This window comes from Astyanax mexicanus, chromosome 19, assembly GCF_023375975.1.
Source record: "Astyanax mexicanus isolate ESR-SI-001 chromosome 19, AstMex3_surface, whole genome shotgun sequence".
NCBI classification, from domain to species: domain Eukaryota; kingdom Metazoa; phylum Chordata; class Actinopteri; order Characiformes; family Acestrorhamphidae; genus Astyanax; species Astyanax mexicanus.
The window spans coordinates 41,915,528-41,935,047 of record NC_064426.1 but is presented as its reverse complement, the minus strand read 5'-3'; the positions used below and the strand labels follow the sequence as shown (position 1 = coordinate 41,935,047).

The 19,520-nt window shown below is 33.2% G+C and overlaps 1 protein-coding gene across 3 annotated transcripts in view; it reads left to right on the top strand.

The window, feature by feature from the left end:
• Positions 1 to 19,520, top strand: part of rnf213a (ring finger protein 213a) — a 152,832-nt gene that overhangs the window by 86,882 nt on the left and 46,430 nt on the right. For 2 of the 3 annotated variants that reach the window (XM_049468107.1, XM_049468110.1), the window contains 7 exons: positions 1,686 to 1,887; positions 1,979 to 2,056; positions 3,517 to 3,714; positions 5,798 to 5,887; positions 5,984 to 6,162; positions 8,326 to 9,004; positions 9,112 to 10,461. In XM_049468107.1, coding sequence (XP_049324064.1) covers positions 1,686 to 1,887; positions 1,979 to 2,056; positions 3,517 to 3,714; positions 5,798 to 5,887; positions 5,984 to 6,162; positions 8,326 to 8,479 — 901 coding nt within the window. In that variant the 3' untranslated portion in view covers positions 8,480 to 9,004; positions 9,112 to 10,461. Of the gene's footprint in view, positions 1 to 1,685; positions 1,888 to 1,978; positions 2,057 to 3,516; positions 3,715 to 5,797; positions 5,888 to 5,983; positions 6,163 to 8,325; positions 9,005 to 9,111; positions 10,462 to 19,520 lie in introns of those variants that run through there. The other variant, XM_049468109.1, reaches the window with a different exon arrangement.

Below are 19,520 nucleotides of genomic sequence, written 5' to 3'. Positions count from 1 at the left end.
GCAGCGCGATAACTGACCTGTTTATAATGTAATCCCAGCAGTGACTGATGCTCTAAACGGCTGCTGTTAGCTGATTGGGCTGAAAGATGAACTGTAGAGAGCTGTATTATTCGGTTACAAAAATCTTTATTTCATACACAGAAGAACTTAAAAATTGTAAAAACGCTCCAGACTGGCTCAGCTGAGCCCTGTAGCCCGTGGCTGGGCTGTAGCTCTGACTCAGTAAAGACTGCGGACTTGTGGTGCTGCTGCTGCAGCTCCGACTAGTGGTTGGATGAGGAACTGCTAAATCTGAGGAAATGCCATGTTCTTAACAGCTCACAATTTTTGATTTTATATTTATTAAGCCTTATTTCAGTTAATAATTTCAAAGTTAATATAACTTGATGTCATTTCTATTCACTTGAATAGTTTGGTTCTTGATTGATGGAGTTTTTGGATTTCATGACATGACAAATTAAAAGGATTTATGTTAATAGAGCAACAAGCAAACATTTTTTCCATGCAACTGTAATATTTGATTGAATAAATAATATATTGAGAGTTATTTAACATTAAGGAGTAATTACATTCATTTACATATATTACATTTGGTTACATTTTATTACATTTATAAGTTACATCTGGCCCTCAGAGGACAGCCAATATGCCAATGTGGCCCTCGGCCAAAATGAGTTTGACACCCCTGATCTACACGGATGGGTGTGGTGTTCTGGAAATGAGGTGTGTTCAGGTACATTTCTGGAGTTTTGCTTGTTTATCTTTGCAACAGAAAACACAGGAGCTCCACTGACTGAATACAACCTAGACAGACGCCAACAGTCAGACGTTCATCGCTATCTTGGCGCATCCCCAACACTTTTACATCAACAATAAACAGAATAGTAAATAAAATAACATTGCTGTTCCCGTAAATGAGCTGCTGGAGCTTCTTCGCAGCGTTGGACACGTCCAGGTAGCTGCACCGTTAAAATAGCAATCCACCAAAGTCAGAGCACATCTGGTTCCTAAAGGTTTATTGATTGGTTTATTTCACATTATTCTTTGTCTTTTGTGCATTTCAAGCTGCTCAAGGTGTACTTTTCCTGTCGTTACGATAGCAAAGACACACTGCATGGTTTACATCTCCGCTGTAGATCACTTAAAAAGGGCCCAAAGTCTGAAAACTGGACAATATATCTTAAGGCTTATTTATTCTTCTTTGCCTCGTACCCTACACCGTAGCCTATGCATCGCTGCACATCCTATGCAGTAGCTTGACTTGCAACTCTGTGGAAATTTAACTACGTGACGTCACGTGACGCGAACGGCCACAGCTGTGATTGGTCTGCCTTTGCGGTTTAAACTGCAGAGCGATGCAGAGCCGCTGATACGCGCACACAGAAGTATAAACAGGCTCCACTGTTACGGCGTAGGTATGATGCAGAAGTATAAATTGGCCTTTAGAGTACAGTATATAGTAGAGGCATAAGATGATGGCAGTCAATGATTTCTCACCAGGAGGTGCACTACCCAAAAGTAGCCTCTGAGAGCTATTTTAGCGCCCTCTTGTGGTAAAATCCAGTGTCTAATCAGACCACACCTCTAATCATCTACGTTTATCGGCATACCTGAGACAGAACGGAATATTATTCTTTTTTTTTTTTTTTGTCGAGTTTATAATATACTATATTTTAATTCTACAGCTACACAGTGAGTCCAGCAGACCTGACGGAGCTTCACGTGATCCGGTACGAGGTGGAGCGAGACCTGCTGCCTCTGGTTCTCGCTAACTGCCAGTACAGCATGGAGCGCGGCCGCGAGACACTGTCCGAGTACGACCTGCCCAAGATCCAGCAGCAGGTTCTGACCCGCTTCCTGCAGGGTAAACCACTCATCACCGTCAACGTGAGTCTCCAGATCATACAGCAGAACCACTGATCGATTATCTCTGTATCTGAACATTACATCAACCAAATGTTACGTCTGTGATCTGCAGGGAATTCCAACACTAGTGAACAGACAAGATAGGAATTATGAGAACATCTTCAAAGATGTGAAGGCAAAGATACAGCAAGTGAGTATGATTTACGCACATATATGTCCTATAGGTCTTATACCCATATATACACAGCAACGTAACATCTACTGTATACTACTGTATATTATATATTGTACATTTAACAGTGCAGTATTGTATGATTTATAATGTTAATAGTTAAGTGTATATATATTCTATTATACACAGTATATTGTACATTGTATCTTTATGTGTAATTGAATTAAATATATTTTACTGTGATATTGCCACTAGGAGTGTGCCATTTTGTAAAAAACACATTGATATCGTCATTAAAACTAATCGATATAGTCCTAATATCAAGATTCGGTCTTAAAAGCTGTCTATTCTTCTGAATTTACTAAAGTTTTAGGGGTACGTTTTGTAAAATTGTTCATTTTTGAAGTTTATATGCATGCACTAAATATTCTGCACTTTAGTATTTTTTTGTTTTACTACATAACAGTTTTTATGTTACATTATTTATTTTATTACATTATTATTATTATTATTATTATTATTATTATTATTATTATTATTATTATTATTTCATGTGAAATCTCTAGACTCTTGGTAATTTACTGTTGTTTACAAAAAACAGAGATTTATACAGATATTATACAGAATTTTATAGATTTGTTTTGTTTCTACTAAATATTTTAAACTGATGTTTATTGCAGTAGTATGTTCTTAAAATTGATAATTAAATATATTTTTTTCAGGGGTTTTAAAATTATATTACGCAGAAATAACCTGAAATATTGCGATATTGTATTAGACATGTCGCCGAATATTTTGCCCATATCGCCCATTTGCATTACTTTTTGGCCACATTGAATAAAATATTGCCTTTGCCTCTTAAAAATATCATTAAAAAAACTTTTATTTCATTTATATTGTTCTTTTATTTTATATATATATATATATATATATATATATATATATATATATATATATTATTATTTTTATTTTAATATATATATATATATATATATATATATATATATATATATATTTTTTTTTTTTTTTTTTTTACTTTATTTTAGTTCCATCATTTAGCTTTTTTATAATTGTGGTGTTCTTTTAGTCCTCTATTTCTTTAATTGTGTTTATATTTTATTGTTCTAATTGTTTATCTCTTTGTTTTATTGCTTTACGTTTTAGCCTGTCTGCATATCCATATATTATTCAGAATTATTTTATTTAATCTTAATTAAATCTTTTATTGTTTGCTTGTTTTTATCATTTTAATACATTTTTCAGTCCCTTTAATTTTGTAAATGCTCAGCTGCATTGAAAATAAGGGTTACCCTCAATGTATTACCGAGTGGAAATAAAGGTTGATTGATTGATGATCAGTTTCTATAATGCTATCCCATGATCTTTTGGCGTATTAGTGAAATTATATGTAGTAAGCAGAGTGTGAGATATGAACATGGGTGTGTGTGATTTGATTGTATACTCTGCTGATTGTACAGGAGCCGCTGTCGTCTCTCAGTCAGTCCACGCTGGTGCAGGAGCTGCAGTCCTATAACGACGTGTGTGAAGCTCTGTCCACGCTGGAGCTCGCTCTGGGCTTCCTGGCCATGACCGGAGGAGAGACCCACATGCAGCTGGGCAGCTACCTGAAGGAGGTCCTGCAGATGATGGAGGACACGGCACCTCACATCTTCAAGGTCATTCACACTGTTTCATCCCACTGTAGATACTATATACAGGGGTTGGACAATGAAACTGAAACACCTGTCATCATTTTAGTGGGATTTTAGATTTCATGGCTAATTTGGTGTTCAATCTTCATTAATTGCACATTATTGCACCAGTAAGAGCAGAGTGTGAAGGTTCAATTAGCAGGGTAAGAGCACAGTTCTGCTCTAAATATTGCAATGCACACAACATTATGGGAGACATACCAGAGTTCAAAAGAGGACAAATTGTTGGTGCACATCTTGCTGGAGCATCTGTGACCAAGACAGCAAGTCTTTGTGATGCATCAAGAGCCACGGTATCCAGGGTAATGTCAGCAGCATACCACCAAGAAGGACCAACCACATCCAACAGGATTAACTGTGGACGCTGTAAGAGGAAGCTGTCTGAAAGGGATGTTCGGGTGCTAACCCTGATTGTATCTAAAAAACATAAAACCACGGCTGATCAAATCACGGCAGAATTCAATGTGCACCTCAACTCTCCTGTTTCCACCAGAACTGTCCGTCACCACAATAAATTATTGTGTTCTAAAACCAGGTGTTTCAGTTTCATTGTCCAACCCCTGTATTACTGCATCATTCAGTTTAAAATGTAGAACTCATATATTATATAGATGTACTAAACACTGTGATGTATTTTAAGCATTTGTTTCTTTTATGGCTTAAAATCATTCCTGCTGGAAAATGAAATCAACACCAGCAGATATCAGACATGTTTCTCCAAACCATCACTGATTGGTGGAAACTTTACACTAGACATCAAGCAGTTTGGACTGTGTTTCTCTCCACTCTTCCTCCAGACTCTGCTCCTTTAATTTTTTTTTTAAATGAAATGTAAAATTTATTGATGATCAGTGATGGTTTGGAGAGACATGTCATCTGCTGCTGTTGATCCACTGTGTTATATTATCAAGACTAAATAAGATTTTATGGCACTTCATGCTTCCCTCTGCTGAGAAAAACTTTTATGGAGATGTGGATTTCATTTTCCAGCAGGACTTGGCACACTGCCCACACTGCCAAAAGTATCAATTGGTCTTATATAATATTCAAATTTTCTGAGACACTGATTTTGTTTTTTTTTCTTTGGCTGTAAGCCATAATCATCAGCAATAAATGAAACAAACGCTAAAAATAGATCACTCTAGATGTGTAATGCATCTATATAATATATGAATTTCACATTTTCAACTGAATTACTGAAATGAAGTTAATTTTTAAAGAAATTCAAATTTTTTAAAACGTTGATTTTCGGGTTTTCATTGGCCGTAAGCCATAATCATTAACAACGAAGTTTCTTAAATAGAGGAGCAGATGGTGTGTATAAATCTTTTCTGAAGAAGACTAGTAAAAATGTAATAGCCTTGTGGTCTAACTGCATAAAATAAAAATAAAAAAAATGTATTAGGGAGTAAATGAAAGCAAAATAGTCAAAATAGGCTTTAAAATAGTTTAAAAGTGCGGCATCTACCCACCCAGAGAGAGAGAGCAAGGACGATTGTGCTCTCTCAGGGCTCCGGCAGCTGATGGCAAGCTGCATGACTGGGATTTGAATCAAAGATCTCTTGAAAAAATATATATATTTTTTATTATTATTTGACAATAATAATTTAAGTTATTGAATATGTGGTTGTCCCCATATGTAACTTATGATTATTGTTAATAATTATGGTATTGTTAAGGGGCTGCAGGCTCTGGCAGCTGATGGCAAGCTGCATGACAGGGATTCGAAATTGAGATCTCCTCATCATAGTGGCAGCGCTTTAGACCACTGGACCACTCTGAGCCCCCTAAAATATTTTAAATATTAAAAAATACTTCTTTACATGTAAAAATTAACAGTGTAATAGTCTCAAAAATTGTTTGATGCTTAAGGTATTTATTATTAATATTATATTTAATTTATGCAATTGTAAAAAAAAAAGTAGCACATTAAAAAATATATATATATACAGTCAAGTATATATTTTTTATTGATTTGACAATTATGTTTTTAAGAATTTCTGTTACTGAATATATAGTTCTTTTCTTTATTGATTTGGTGCTGCAGGCTCTGAGCAGGTGCAGTCTGAAACACTGTGTGGCGCTGTGGCAGCTCCTCAGCTCACTCAAATCTGAGACCATGATCCGCCTGAAGAGGGTACAGTACTGTTCACTATATTCACTATTATTAGAGTTATTAGAGAACGGATTTCACTCAGTGTTCCAGTGTTAATCAGCTGTTTCTCTGTTTCAGGACCCGTTTGTAGGAATAAGTAAGGAGTATAAGCAGGTTCTGGGAGAGCTGGAGAAAACGCTGCTTACTGGTTTCTTCACTAAAACCAGTGCTGACTCCTTCCTGCTGGAGATGCACGAGTTCCTGCTGCTGGTTTTAAAGAATCCTCATGCCTCAGACACTTACAGACCCGACTGGAGGTGAGAATTTATCCTTATATATTTATTATATACAGTAGGGATACATGTACAAGTGCAGCTAAAAAACAAACCTCATATATTATGTTAGGCGTAATCCGCCAAATCTGTGCTATTTCTGTCCCCAGGAAATTACACGTATAAATGTGCACACAAAATAACTTCAAAATACATTTTATTACTAAGCATAGTGTCTTGTACATTTACCTAATTGCAAAAAGTAAGATATGTAACTAAAATCTAAATAAAAACTACTTAGAACACTGAAAAAATAGCATTTGTTACCTGTCCCCACTCTCGAACTATAAACTTTACCATGTAATATAATTATTAAAATCCTTTTTTTGCATTGTTGTGCGATTCCAAATCCAATCTATGCTTTAAAAAAGATAGTTTTTCATAATAAATTCATAATATTAGGTTAAAATACACATTTTAGTTGTGTCCCTGGGTTTCACTCAGTCCTTTTACCGTAACACATTACCCTGATCATCTGAAACATCTGGAGCATTCTACAACAGGAAGTGACATCAGCTGGTTCTTCTGAAGCTCATGGGAAGACCAGAATTAGGTTCCCTCATCAGTGTTTTTCTGTATATTTGATCTTATTGTAATGATGACTGAGGAGGAGCTCAATCTCAACACTCAGTCCTGTTACCTACATTAAATCTAAGATGTTATTTGTTTATTTTTGAAATACAAATTTTGGGAAATCACTATTGAATTCTCAGTGTCCTCATGCTGTTAGCATAGCCGCTGTTTAGCTATTTTTCATGTTTTTGCTAATTCTATGCTAAAAACTAATTCCTGTTACTCAAAACATAAAAGTAACAGGAGTGAGTGCCAGTAACAGAAGCGATCATAAATATCATAATAAATATATTGTCATAAATATCAATTATTTGAACATGCTGTCAATCATTTCTTTAAAATAAAGACTTTCTTGAGAGAAAATCAAAGGAATTAGTGGACTTGCTTTAAAACATGCTTTTTAAAATGTCCCATAAGTTTTGTAATCATCTTCAGACCAAAATTATGTAAAGCTGCCTGAATTTGCCTAGTACCTGTTCTGATTAGTTAAATAAATGTGTGAAGCTATTATTATTTATTTTATATAAAAAAAAAAAAAGAAAATCAGTGTCTCAGAAAATTACAATATTATATTACATTTAGTACTTTCTGCAGTGTGGGCAGTGTGCCAAGTCCTGCTGGAAAATGAAATCCACACCTCCATAAAGGTTGTCAGCAACCATCACTGACCATCATTACATTTTAAAAAATCTGGAGGAAGAGTGGAGAGACACACAGTCCAAACTGATCGAGGTCTTGTGTGAAGTTTCCACCAATCAGTGATGGTTTGGAGAGACATGTCATCATGCTGGTGCGGATTTCATTTTCCAGCAAGCTTTGGCGCACTGCCCACACTGTCAAAAGTACCAATTACCAATTTTTGAGATGCACTAATATAGCGAAAAAGTTATTTATAAGGGTATTTTTTGTACTGTGTTTTTCACACTATAAAGTGCACTGGATTATAAGGCACATTGTAAAAGACACTATAGGGAACTTTTAAATCAGCAGGGCATCATTGGAGGTAGCTAGTAAACCAAGTTTAGTAAAGCTAAGCTAAGTAAACAAAACTGTAACAGAAAAGACTTCATTTTTAAGTCAAACGTGCGCTGGATGTTAATCTACACAGATTTCTCTCCTGAGTAAAGCTCTTCCGTTTATTTACAGTAAGCTTAGATTCTCAAATTTCTCCAGCATTATGGCTGGAGCATTAGCATGAGCATTAGCAGCTAGTGCTAACTGCTAGTGGTTATTGCTAAGGGAGGATATTAGCTAGCGGTTTGACCCACGTAGCTTGTTTTAACCCGTTAAACACGCAGGATACAGTCTGATATGCTCACCTCTGAACGGTGAAAGATCTAGTGCTTAGCGCAGTTAGCGGGGAATGCTAATGCTGCTCCAGCAGTGCTAGCCGGGGTTAGCAGCAGTCTACAGGCTGATAATGCACACCTCTAAACGGGGAAATAGCGATTAGTGGCTAATGCTAATGATAATGCACCAGTCTCGATTTTAAGTGCGCCTTATAGTGCAGCGAAAAATATGGTACTTTTTAAATTTAAAACCTTATTTTTTAACATTTTATCTCCTTTTCACCAGCCTGAAAGACACTATTGTGTCCTACATGGAGAGAAAAGACCTGGACATCCCTGCGGACGTGGAGGAGATGTTCCCCGGCGAGATCCTCCTGTCTCAGTACGTCGAGGCCTGGAAGTTCTCCGTTCTTCTCAAACAAGAACGAAACCAAAGATAGTGGATACGTTCCACCAGAACCAACCAATCACGACTAAAATCACCTTAAAACTACATCAGAATACGTTTTTTGCAGAGTACTTACACCACAGCTCATGTTTACCATGTTTACAATCAGATTATTGATCATTATTGGTGTTGCTGGAAGTATAATACCGCTGAGGCACGGATCAATCTGCTGGATGTTGTTTAAAATAAAATAAAAAACAGTATTAAAAACAGAATGCAGAAGCAATATCAATGTAAAGATTGATAGAAGAAAGAAGAAAACATGAGCAATGCAATCTGTTTAATCAGACAAATACAATCCTGATCAATCTTAGAGTGTCTGATCTATAATCACTGATTTATTTATCTTTCTTTGTTCAAATCTGGACTCAGGGTTTCTATTCCCAATCAAATCAGGATTTAAAAAAATAAAAAAGTCACAATTTACTCACCTCTGGGACCAGATAAAGACTTGGGCTGCGTCCCAATTGCATATTGTGTACTAATCATACTCAAAAGTATGGGTAACACTTCATACGTAATAATAACTTTTATTTATATACTTTTAAAAAACATGAATAAATCAATTACAATCATGGTATCAACTTTTTACTTCCTTAAAATATAAAATAATAAAAATAATAGCTATAAATCATTAGTTATGGTGTATTAATGAAAGCTGTTATAAGTTATAAGCACTACCACTATAAGTATGTACTGTATACTAATATTAATATTAATATCAATATCAATAATGTGGGTTTTTGACAGGTTAGTACACATATAATACAATAAAGTACCACTTTAAAATAAGACTAATAAATATTAAGGGGGTTATTAATGCTTTAAAAATGAATGAATATGAATTAATAACCAATTTAAACATTGCTATTATACTATTAATATCAACAAATGTTTAATCATACAAAAAACAATTATTAGGATAATGATGATACAGAATATTTTTATTAATATTACTAAAAAAAGACACTTTATTTATTTAGTTTGTTAATAAGTATATGCCAAATTATCATTACTGGTTAAATATTATTAAATTGATAATTATTATTAGTTTAATAATTAAACATATACAGATCTGGAAAAAAAATAAATGAACATTGTTGTTTTATTCTATAAACTACAGACAACATTTTTCCCAAATTCCAAATAAAATTAGAAAAATTTGAAATGTCTGGAATAATAATACAAAAAAAGAGCTTTTAGACCTCAAATAATGCAAAGAAAAAACAAGTTCATATTCATAAAGTTTTAAGAGTTCAGAAATAATCAATATTTGGTGGAATAATGCTGTTTTTTAATCCCAGTTTTTTTTTTCATGCATCTTGGAAACATGTTCTCCTCCACCAGTCTTACACACTGCTTTTGGATAACTTGCTTTATGCTGCTTTACTCCTGGTGCAAAAATTCAAGCAGTTCAGTTTGGTTTGATGGCTCAATCAAAGAAACTCATAATTTTTAAGTGCCATCTTATTTTTTTCCAGAGCTTTATATGGTAAATATAATGTAAGTATTTATAACAATTTATAACCATTAATAAACTACTTATGTAAAGCATTTATAAGCCATTTATAATGGTAGTCTTATTTTAAAGTGGTACCTTGTATGTATCAAGAATATAGTTTATATTTGCGTATTCTATAGACTCAGCTATTACAATGTTATTAATAATGTTCACTATATTAGTAATACAGTACGCATTTGGGACGCAGCCTAAATTATGGGATAGTGTATCAGAGGGATGATATAGTGATTTTCTGTAGTTTTTCTGTTTCTAGAATTAAGTGCTTCTCCATAAATCTACCTGATGCCTTACTCAGATCTCTGCACTGAGCTCTTATCTCCAGATCTTCTGCACTTTTATCTCTTTATCTCTTTATTCTACTGTTAGTGAAGTTCTTACGGACCAATCTGTGTACTATAATAATGTTGCAATCTACATGTTTCTTAAATAAAGCTGTTCTCAAATGTTCAAAACTATGTGTACTGTGTATTTTATACTATATTCTACAATTTCTGATTTATTCTGAGGCTGGAAACTCTGATGAATTTATCCTATGCAACAAAAGAAACCAACTTTTATTATTTATTGTTGTAAAAACAAAACAAAAAGCAACATTACCAAATTGACTTGTAAATAAATCTGAAAATATTGAAGTATTAAGTAAAATTATTAAAGATTTATAAGTAATTATTATTACTTCAGATCAAAGACTTTTACTTCTAATGAAAGACTTTTACTTTAACCTTTTACATCTAAAAGAACACTTTTACTTCTAGTCCAAGACTTTTGCTTCTAAACAAAGACACTTACTTTGAATTTAGTTAGAGTTTAATTTTTAGTCAAAAATTAGTTAGAGTTTAATTTTTAGTCAAAGCATTTTACTTCTAATCAAAGACTCTGACTTCTAATTAAAGACTTTTACTTTAACCTTAACATCTAAAAGAACACTTTTACTTCTAGTCTAAGACTTTTACTTCTAAACAAAGAAACCTGTCAAAGTGTTTTACTTCTAATCAAGGACTTTTAATCCTTATCAAAGACTTACTTCTAATCTGATCAAAGACTTCATTTCCAATTAAAGATTTTTACCTCTAAACAAAGACACGTTGAATCAAATAGATTAATTTCTAGTAAAAGCATTTTACTTCTAATCAAAAAGATTAATTTCAAAGACTTTTAATTATGATAAGAAATGTTCAGTTTTAGGAAAAAAATGTTTACTTTTAATCAAATACTTACTTCTAATCAATCTAAAATTATAACAAATGTTGTGTTGCACAAAAAATCAGAACTCCTTGTTTTAGACCATTTTATTTACATAATTTACTATTTAGTCCTGAAATCAGTTATTTGGTGATTATTTCAGCCTTCTGGATGCTCTTACACTACCTCACCACAAGAGGTCAGTCAGAGTAAAGCAGTTATTATTACAATATACTTCATGTATTTTTTTCTTTTTTTTTTAAGAAAGTATTTTTGCACATAAAACTGATTTATGCCTGTTTTCAATCAAAATAGACCATAAACGTAGAAATTAAGAAATTACAACATGACTGTAAATATTTAAAGGTTAAAATCATGATATAACATACATGACAATAATTGGAATAACTTATATTTTAAGATTTTAAACTCTTTTAAACTTGAAGTAAAAGTCTTTAATTAGAAGTAAAAGTATTGGATTAAAGGTAAAAGCCATTGTTTGGAAGTAAAAATCTTAGATTAGAAATAAATGTCTTTATTCAGATGTGAAGATCTGTAAACAAATTTAAAAATCTTAAAAACCAGAAGTAAAAGTGAAATGCTTTGACTAGAAAATCTTTGATAAGCAGTAAAAATCTTAAATTAAAAGTAAGTGTCTGTTTAGAAGTAAAATGCTTAGACTAAGAGTAAAAGTCTTTGATTAGAAGTAATTGTCTTTAATTAGAATTACAATGATTACTATGATTACAAATAAAAGTATTTGATTAGAAGAAAAAAGGCTTTGGTTAGAAGTAAACATCTTTGATAAGAAGGAAAAACTTTTGAATTATATATAAAAGTTATTGGTTAGAAGTAAAATAAAAATCTTTGATTTGAAGTAAAAGTATTTGATAATTCTATTTAAAATTTGAATATTTCCAGATTTATTCACAAATAAATTGGATTATGTTGCTTTGTTTTGTTTTTACAATAAGAAACAAAAAAATGTCCATATTGTATTACAATATTTTAAACTTTACTGTTGTTGAACTAATACTTATCCTGTGCAACAGAGGAAACTCTTGTACTGCCTTTCCTGGGGCGGCCCTGATGAGTGCCAGTTTCATCATCACATTTTTGATGAAGTAACATACAGTAAATGACAACAAATTCAAAACATGTATTGTAATGTAATATTTCAAACTCTACTGTTCTTGAACTGAAACTTATCCTGTGCAACAGAGGAAACTCTTGCTCTGCCTTTCCTGGGGCAGCCCTGATGAGTGCCAGTTTCATCAAAATATTTGTGTTAATGTAACATTAATGAGAACAACTTCATAACTTGTAATGAATTGTACTATTTTAAACTCTACTGTTCTTGAGCTGCAACTTATTCTGTGCAAAAGAGGAAACTCTTGTACTGCCTTTCCTGGGGGCAGCCCTGATGTGTGCCAGTTTCATCATTACGTTTTTGATGATGTAACATACAGTAAATGACAAGAAATTCATAACATGTATCGTAATGTAATATTTTAAACTCTATTGTTGTTGAACTGAAACTTGTCCTGTGCAACAGAGGAAACGCTTGCTGTGCCTTTCCTGGGGCGACCCTGATGAGTGCCAGTTTCATCATCATGTTTTTGATGATGTAACATAAATGACAACAATTTTATAACTTGTGTAATAGTCTAATATTTTGAACTCTACTGTTCTTGAGCTGAAACTATAGATACAGTAAAGTAATTAATGAGAGAATAATATTCTTATTTTTCATTATTTACACGTTATATAAACTAGTGCCACTCTGCTATTGTTTCAGCAGGGGTTTATTATGCGACACAATGTGGCGACACGTTGTCTTCCTGTGTCCCTGCGGTTCATTACCCATTCTGCCAGGGCACAGTGGGCACTGTGGGCACACTCGTCCTCAATGAGGCTTCAGAGACATGATGCAAAAACAATGTCTCGTCCCCGAGAGAGCTAGCCTCAGTGAGCAAGCTCAATCTCACTCCTTCCACTTAACTGTCTTTAATCACTTACAGGACACTCATTTTTACTATTTATTACAAAAAATAAAAAAGCAACTTTACTGAATTGACTTGTGTATAAATCTAAAAATATACAAATATTAAATAGAATAATCAAAGAGTTTAACTTAGGATCAAAGACTTTTATTTTTTACTTTTATTCAAAGTCTTTTTACTTTTAGTCACTTTTTAGTTACTTTTACATTTAAAAGAAGACTTCACGTCTAAACATTGCATTTTACTTTCAAACAAAGATATTTACTTCTAATCAAAGATTTTTACTTCTAATCGAAGAGTTTGATCCGGGGTAAAAGTATTTTTTAAAGTCATTTTTTTTTTCTAATCAAAACCTTCACTTTTAATCAAAGACTTTTACTTCTGATCAAAGACTTTAGAAAACATTTTCTTTTAATTAAATTTTTTTTCTTCTGATACGACTTTTACTTCAAATCAAACACCTTTATTTTTAATCAAAGACTTTTACTTCTGTTTCGATATTTTTACTTCAATTAAAGACTTTTACTTCTAATCAAACACTTTTACTTCTAATCAAACACTTTTACTTCTAATCAAAGACGTTTACTTCTAGTTAAAGACTTTTACTTCTAATCAAACACTTTTACTTCTGATCAAAGACTTTTACTTCTAATCAAAGACGTTTACTTCTAATCAATGATGTTTACTTCTAATCAAATATTTTTACAAACACTTTTACTTCTAATCAAAGACGTTTACTTCTAATCAAACACTTTTACTTCTAACCAAAGACATTTACTTCTAATCAAAGACGTTTACTTCCAATCAAAGATTTTTACAAACACTTTTACTTCTGATCAAAGGATTTTACTTCTTAACAAAGACCTTTACTTCTAGTCAAAGGCGTTATTCTAATCAAGGCTTTTATTGAAATACCATTATATCTGAACATTAACTTTTCTTTCTAATCAAAGATTTTTACCTCCAATCAATGTCTTTTACATCTAATAAAATACTTTTTCTATTGGTTAAAGACTTGTACTTCAAATCAAATCCTTTTATAAGTAATCAAAGACTTTTACTTCTAGTCAAACAAAGGTTTTTAATCTGGTGGTTGTGAAGTATTTTCACTCTAAAAAGTGGTTGAATATTATCAATTATATTGTAAAGTTTTCTCTTTGTTTTTCTTTTGTATTCTAGCCTCAAGTGACTTCTGGTAGAAATAAAATATATAAGGAATAAAAGTTCAGATTGATTTTAAGGAGCGTCAGCAGAGTTTTCTGCCGTTTTTCTCCTGAGGGATCCCGTTACGTTCTCCAGCAGGACTGACGCCATCCAGACCCGCGGTATTAAAGCAGGAGGAAGGTGTTAATGATTACGCTATGAAACCATTATCCCAAACCCAGAGCTACTGTATATCCTACTGGGGTTCTCTGCTCTTTACTGGGGGGACTGGGTCAGTGTTTTCTTTAAATTAGCGCAGTGGGGAGCTGCTGTTATTGCGTTATTATCGAATTAGTGCGATTTAATCACAACGTCATTGCAAACGTATGTGCAGTCGGGTCAGAGCTGGGAACGGGGGGCGGGGGGAGCAGAGTCAAATATGAACCAGAGTTTGTCTTTTATTTATTATAGATTAATGCTATAATAAAAAAAGTCATTCAAACTATGTAAAAAAACAAATGGAATTATTTAATAAACAAAAAAGTGTTAAACAAACCAGAATAAGTTTTATATTTTAGATTATCTGCTGTTTTTTTCTGAGTCAGTTTTATGAGGTAGAGTCACCTGGAATTCAGTCTTTCAGTTAACAGCTGTGCTGAACTCATCAAGAGTTAATTACTTGAATTTCTTGTCTCTTAATAAAGTGTTTGAGAGCATCAGTTAAAGTAAAGTAGTGAAGAGGTAGAGTTACAGGTATACAGTGAATAGTGAATATTTGAGTAATGTTCTAATCCAGATTATGAGAAGAAACAACTACTCAACTAAATAAAGAAAAAGTAAAAAAATACTTTAAGAAATGAAGGACAGTCATTCTGAAAGTCAGTTTCAAGAACTTTGAAAGTATTCTGAAGTGAAGTCGTAAAATGTTCATTTTATGTATTTTTATAATTGTAATGTGTATTATTGCTTATGTTGTGAATAATATTGAAAATAAATAAACAATTGATCACAAAAAAAACTTTACTTCTAATCAAAGACTTTTACCTTTAAAAAGACACTTCTAATCTATTTAGATTTTTAAGGGAAGAGTTTAACTTCTAGTCCAAAGTTTTACTTCTAATTAAAGACTTTTACTTCTAAAATGGCACTTACTTTTAATCAAAGGTTTTAAATCAAAGAGTTTAATTTCTAGTCCAATCATTTTACTTCTAATTAAAGACTTTTACTTCTAATCAAAGACCTTTACTTCTAATCAAAGATTTTTACATCTAAAAAGGCACTTACTTTTAATCAAAGTTTTTAAATCGAAGTGTTGAATTTCTAGTCCAAATGTTTTACTTCTAATTAAAGACTTTTACTTCTAGTCAAATACCTTTACTTCTAATTAAAGACTTTTACTTCTAATCAAAGACCTTTACTTCTAATCAAAGTCTTTTACTTCTAAAAAAGGCACTTACTTTTAATCAAAGGTTTTAAATCGAAGAGTTGAATTTCTAGTCCAAACGTTTTACTTCTAATTAAAGACTTTTACTTCTAATCAAATACCTTTACTTCTAACCAAAGACTTTTACCTTTAAAAAGACACTTACTTCTAATCTAAGATTTTTAAGTGAAGAGTTTAACTTCTAGTCCAAACGTTTTACTTCTAATTAAAGACTTTTTACTCCTAATCCAAGACGTTTACTTCTAATCAAAGACTTTTACTTTCAAAAAAGGCACTTACTTTTAATCAGTTTTTAAATCGAAGAGTTAAATTTCTAGTCCAATCGTTTTACTTCTAATTAAAGACTTTTACTTCTAATCAAATACCTTTACTTCTAATTAAAGACTTTTACTTCTAAAAAAGGCACTTACTTTTAATCAAAGTTTTTAAATCGAAGAGTTGAATTTCTAGTCCAAACGTTTTACTTCTAATCAAATACCTTTACTTCTAATCAAAGACTTTTACTTCTAAAAAAAGGCACTTACTTTTAATCAAAGGTTTTTAATCGAAGAGTTTAACGTTTAGTCCAACTTTGTTCATTTTAATTAATGATTTTTGAACATATTGGTATATGTTTTTACTTCTTATCCAATCACAATCAGATTCACTCTATCTGGATGGAGAGATTGTTTTTATTAAAATGTAAGGAGTAGAAAGTTCAGATAATTGTGTGAAAATGTAAAAATAATGAATGTAACAAAGTAAATGCAAACAGCCACACTGGGACCTAAGATAAAGGTAGTACTATTTTTACTGTTTTTAACCAGTATTATTTTTTACCGAGAGAACTGAAGTATTTGCCATATATTAAGGGTTGTTGACATGATTTCGTATTTATTACAGAATGTGGTGGAAAAAAGCTTGAGAAACTTCAGAAAGCATGAGAAATTTTCCTGAGTAAACACATTACTGGAGTATTCCTGCATCAGTAATCTCAGCTTTCATTCAATTACATAATTACATAAGAGGCGGCTCTAAAAACGGACGCTGGCCTCGAGCCGTCACTCCCACTCCACACCGCTCTCAGCCCGGCGGCTCGGGTTTCGGTACGGGAGCCGTGGGTGGGGTTCAGCCCGGCGGCGGGAGCTGGATCTGCGCGGGTTTGCTATGGTAAGATGATCGGGTGTTTGGAAAGTGTGGAAAACGTGTGCGGAGATTCTAACAGAACAATAAGGCGCAGTGGTTGACGCCGCGGCCGAGGCGTGGAGTAATGTGTTATATTTATGAAGTGAGAGAACCGGGCCATATATCAAGATTATATTTTATTTTAAAAAACAATGGCGTGTTTTACGAGGTGCTGAAACTGTAGCGTTAGCAGCTTTTCCTTAAACAAGTGGTTTAGTCTGTGTAGCATTTACTTTCTACCATTTTCACACTTTTTTATATATAACACCAGATCATAATCAAAATCAAATTAAAAACCTCTGTTATATAATCAAGAGGAAGATGGATGATCACAAACCATCAAACCACCAAACTGAACTGCTTGAATTTTTGCACCAGGAGTAAAGCAGCATAAAGTTATCCAAAAGCAGTGTGTAAGACTGGTGCAGGAGAACATGATGCCAAGATGCATGAAAAAAAAAATGTGATTAAAAACCACCAGAGTTATTCCACCAAATATTGTTTGATTTCTGAACTCTTAAAACTTTATGAATATGAACTTGTTTTCTTTGCATTATTTATCATTTTCTGCAAACAAATGCTTTAAATGAAAATATTTTTATTTGGTGGGAACTCTTGCTCTTCCTTTCCCTTCCTAGACTGGATTACAAGTTTAATTTTTATACTTGAAATTGACTTTCAGATTGACTGACCTTCATTTCTTAAAGTAAGTTTTTTCGTACTTTTCTTTACTTAGTTGAGTAGTTCTTGCCACAATATGAATTAGAACATTTTGGTAATTTCTGTCTCTGCAGCACCCTCTCCGTTCCTGATGAGTGCCAGTTCCATCATTATAACATTTTTTATGTTTTTTTTTTGCAAGTGCAAGTGAGACTTTGACTGATCTTCATTTCTTAAAGTATTTTTTTTTGGTACTTTTCTTTGCTTAGTTGAGCAGTTGTTGCTTCTCATAATCTGGATTAAAACATTACTCAAATAATCTTCTTCTTCACTTTTTAAGTTATTAATGCCTCAATTTAAATGTCAGAGCTCTTCGTATTCTACCAAAGAGGTGTGGAGCTACTTTGAGCCTTGATAGTGGTGTAAAAAGCGATTTATCAGGGCAAAATATGCCCCAATACTGTCGTTAAACAGAATGCTGGGCAAAAAGAACAAAATTGCTGTTATCATGTTTTACTACAACAAAAGTCAATTTCATACCAGAGTTCTAATTTAATTCCTTTAAGCAGATAATGTTCTTACTTTTCGTCCCGAATCCGTGCTATTTATCTGGGAATAAATGAGCCTGGGATAACAATATTTTAAACAGTATTCGTGAGACGCAATTGCCAAAAACTTGACTACGTTTCCTCAGCTCGTACTTTCTAATGAATGTGTTGAATAAATCAGTGAGTATTGAAGTGAAAATATCAATTTTAGCTCATACAAAGCAGAGCTGTCAGAATGGAGCCGAGCCCAGCGCCCACAGCGCTGCCAACTGAACAGAAAAGCAGAAACGCTGCTGGCAGAACCCAGCAGAACGTTATAGAATACACTTACAGTTCCTAACAGGATCTATCATTCACTCTCTCTCTTTCTTTCTCTCTTTTTCAGCTGTTCTGTCTGTTTCTTTTTTGTCTTTTTGAGGAAATAAACTCATTTACAAAAAAGTAATGCACCAATAAATTCACTGGTGCTTCCTCTATCCTGAATATAAGATTATTGAGATTGAAACGGTTGGGTTTGGAGGTTCTACAGAACAGTTTCGTCATCATAACATTCTTATTGATCTTTTTTGTAACTGCTCCTGAGGATACTTTCTTAAAAGTTCTTGAATTTCTCTGAATTTGCCTAACCTTCATTTCTTAAAGTTATTTTTTCATAACATTTTTAAGCACGACTGGTGTGTTTTACTATGCCACAGTTAGTTCAGACTCTGCAATGTGATTGGCTGAGATGTGTTCTACGAGTGCCGTTATCAGCTGGTAATGCGCTGTAACCGAAGCTCTCCATGTATTAATAAGCCACATACAGGTTACCTAGCAACCATGCAGCGCTTACAAACCAAACAGCACAGCATCTACAAACAGAGCAGCAATGCAACTACTTTAACTCGCAGAGTGTTTATAACCAAACAGATCCTATTTTCTCCTCCTCTTTAACTCTTTAAAATCTTTCAACAAACAGTGATAATGGAACTGTGGTATAATCTCAAGCAATAATACACTCGAGGTTCGTGCTGTAATGTGTAATATTGGCAATGCTGTGCTGCGGTCGTAGGCACGAGGCTGCAGGCTGAGTATTACATGTTATAGCCCTCAAAGCGTCTCATCGCTATCAGAGGCACACTGCTCAGCCCCTAAACCCATACATCACCAAGTGCCTCTTCCAAACTACTCCTCCCATTTTTTAGCATTTTCTAAAATTTGAGCTGAGGGTGGTTTTAGCTAAAATCAAAGGATTTAGTCACTCTTTAAAATCTTACAATCTGCTAATTTAAAAGGCTTATCGATTTATAAGATACTGTGTAGTTTAGAAGTTCTAACTCTAATTAAAGCATATACTAAATGTTGGCTGATGTATATTTCTACCATGT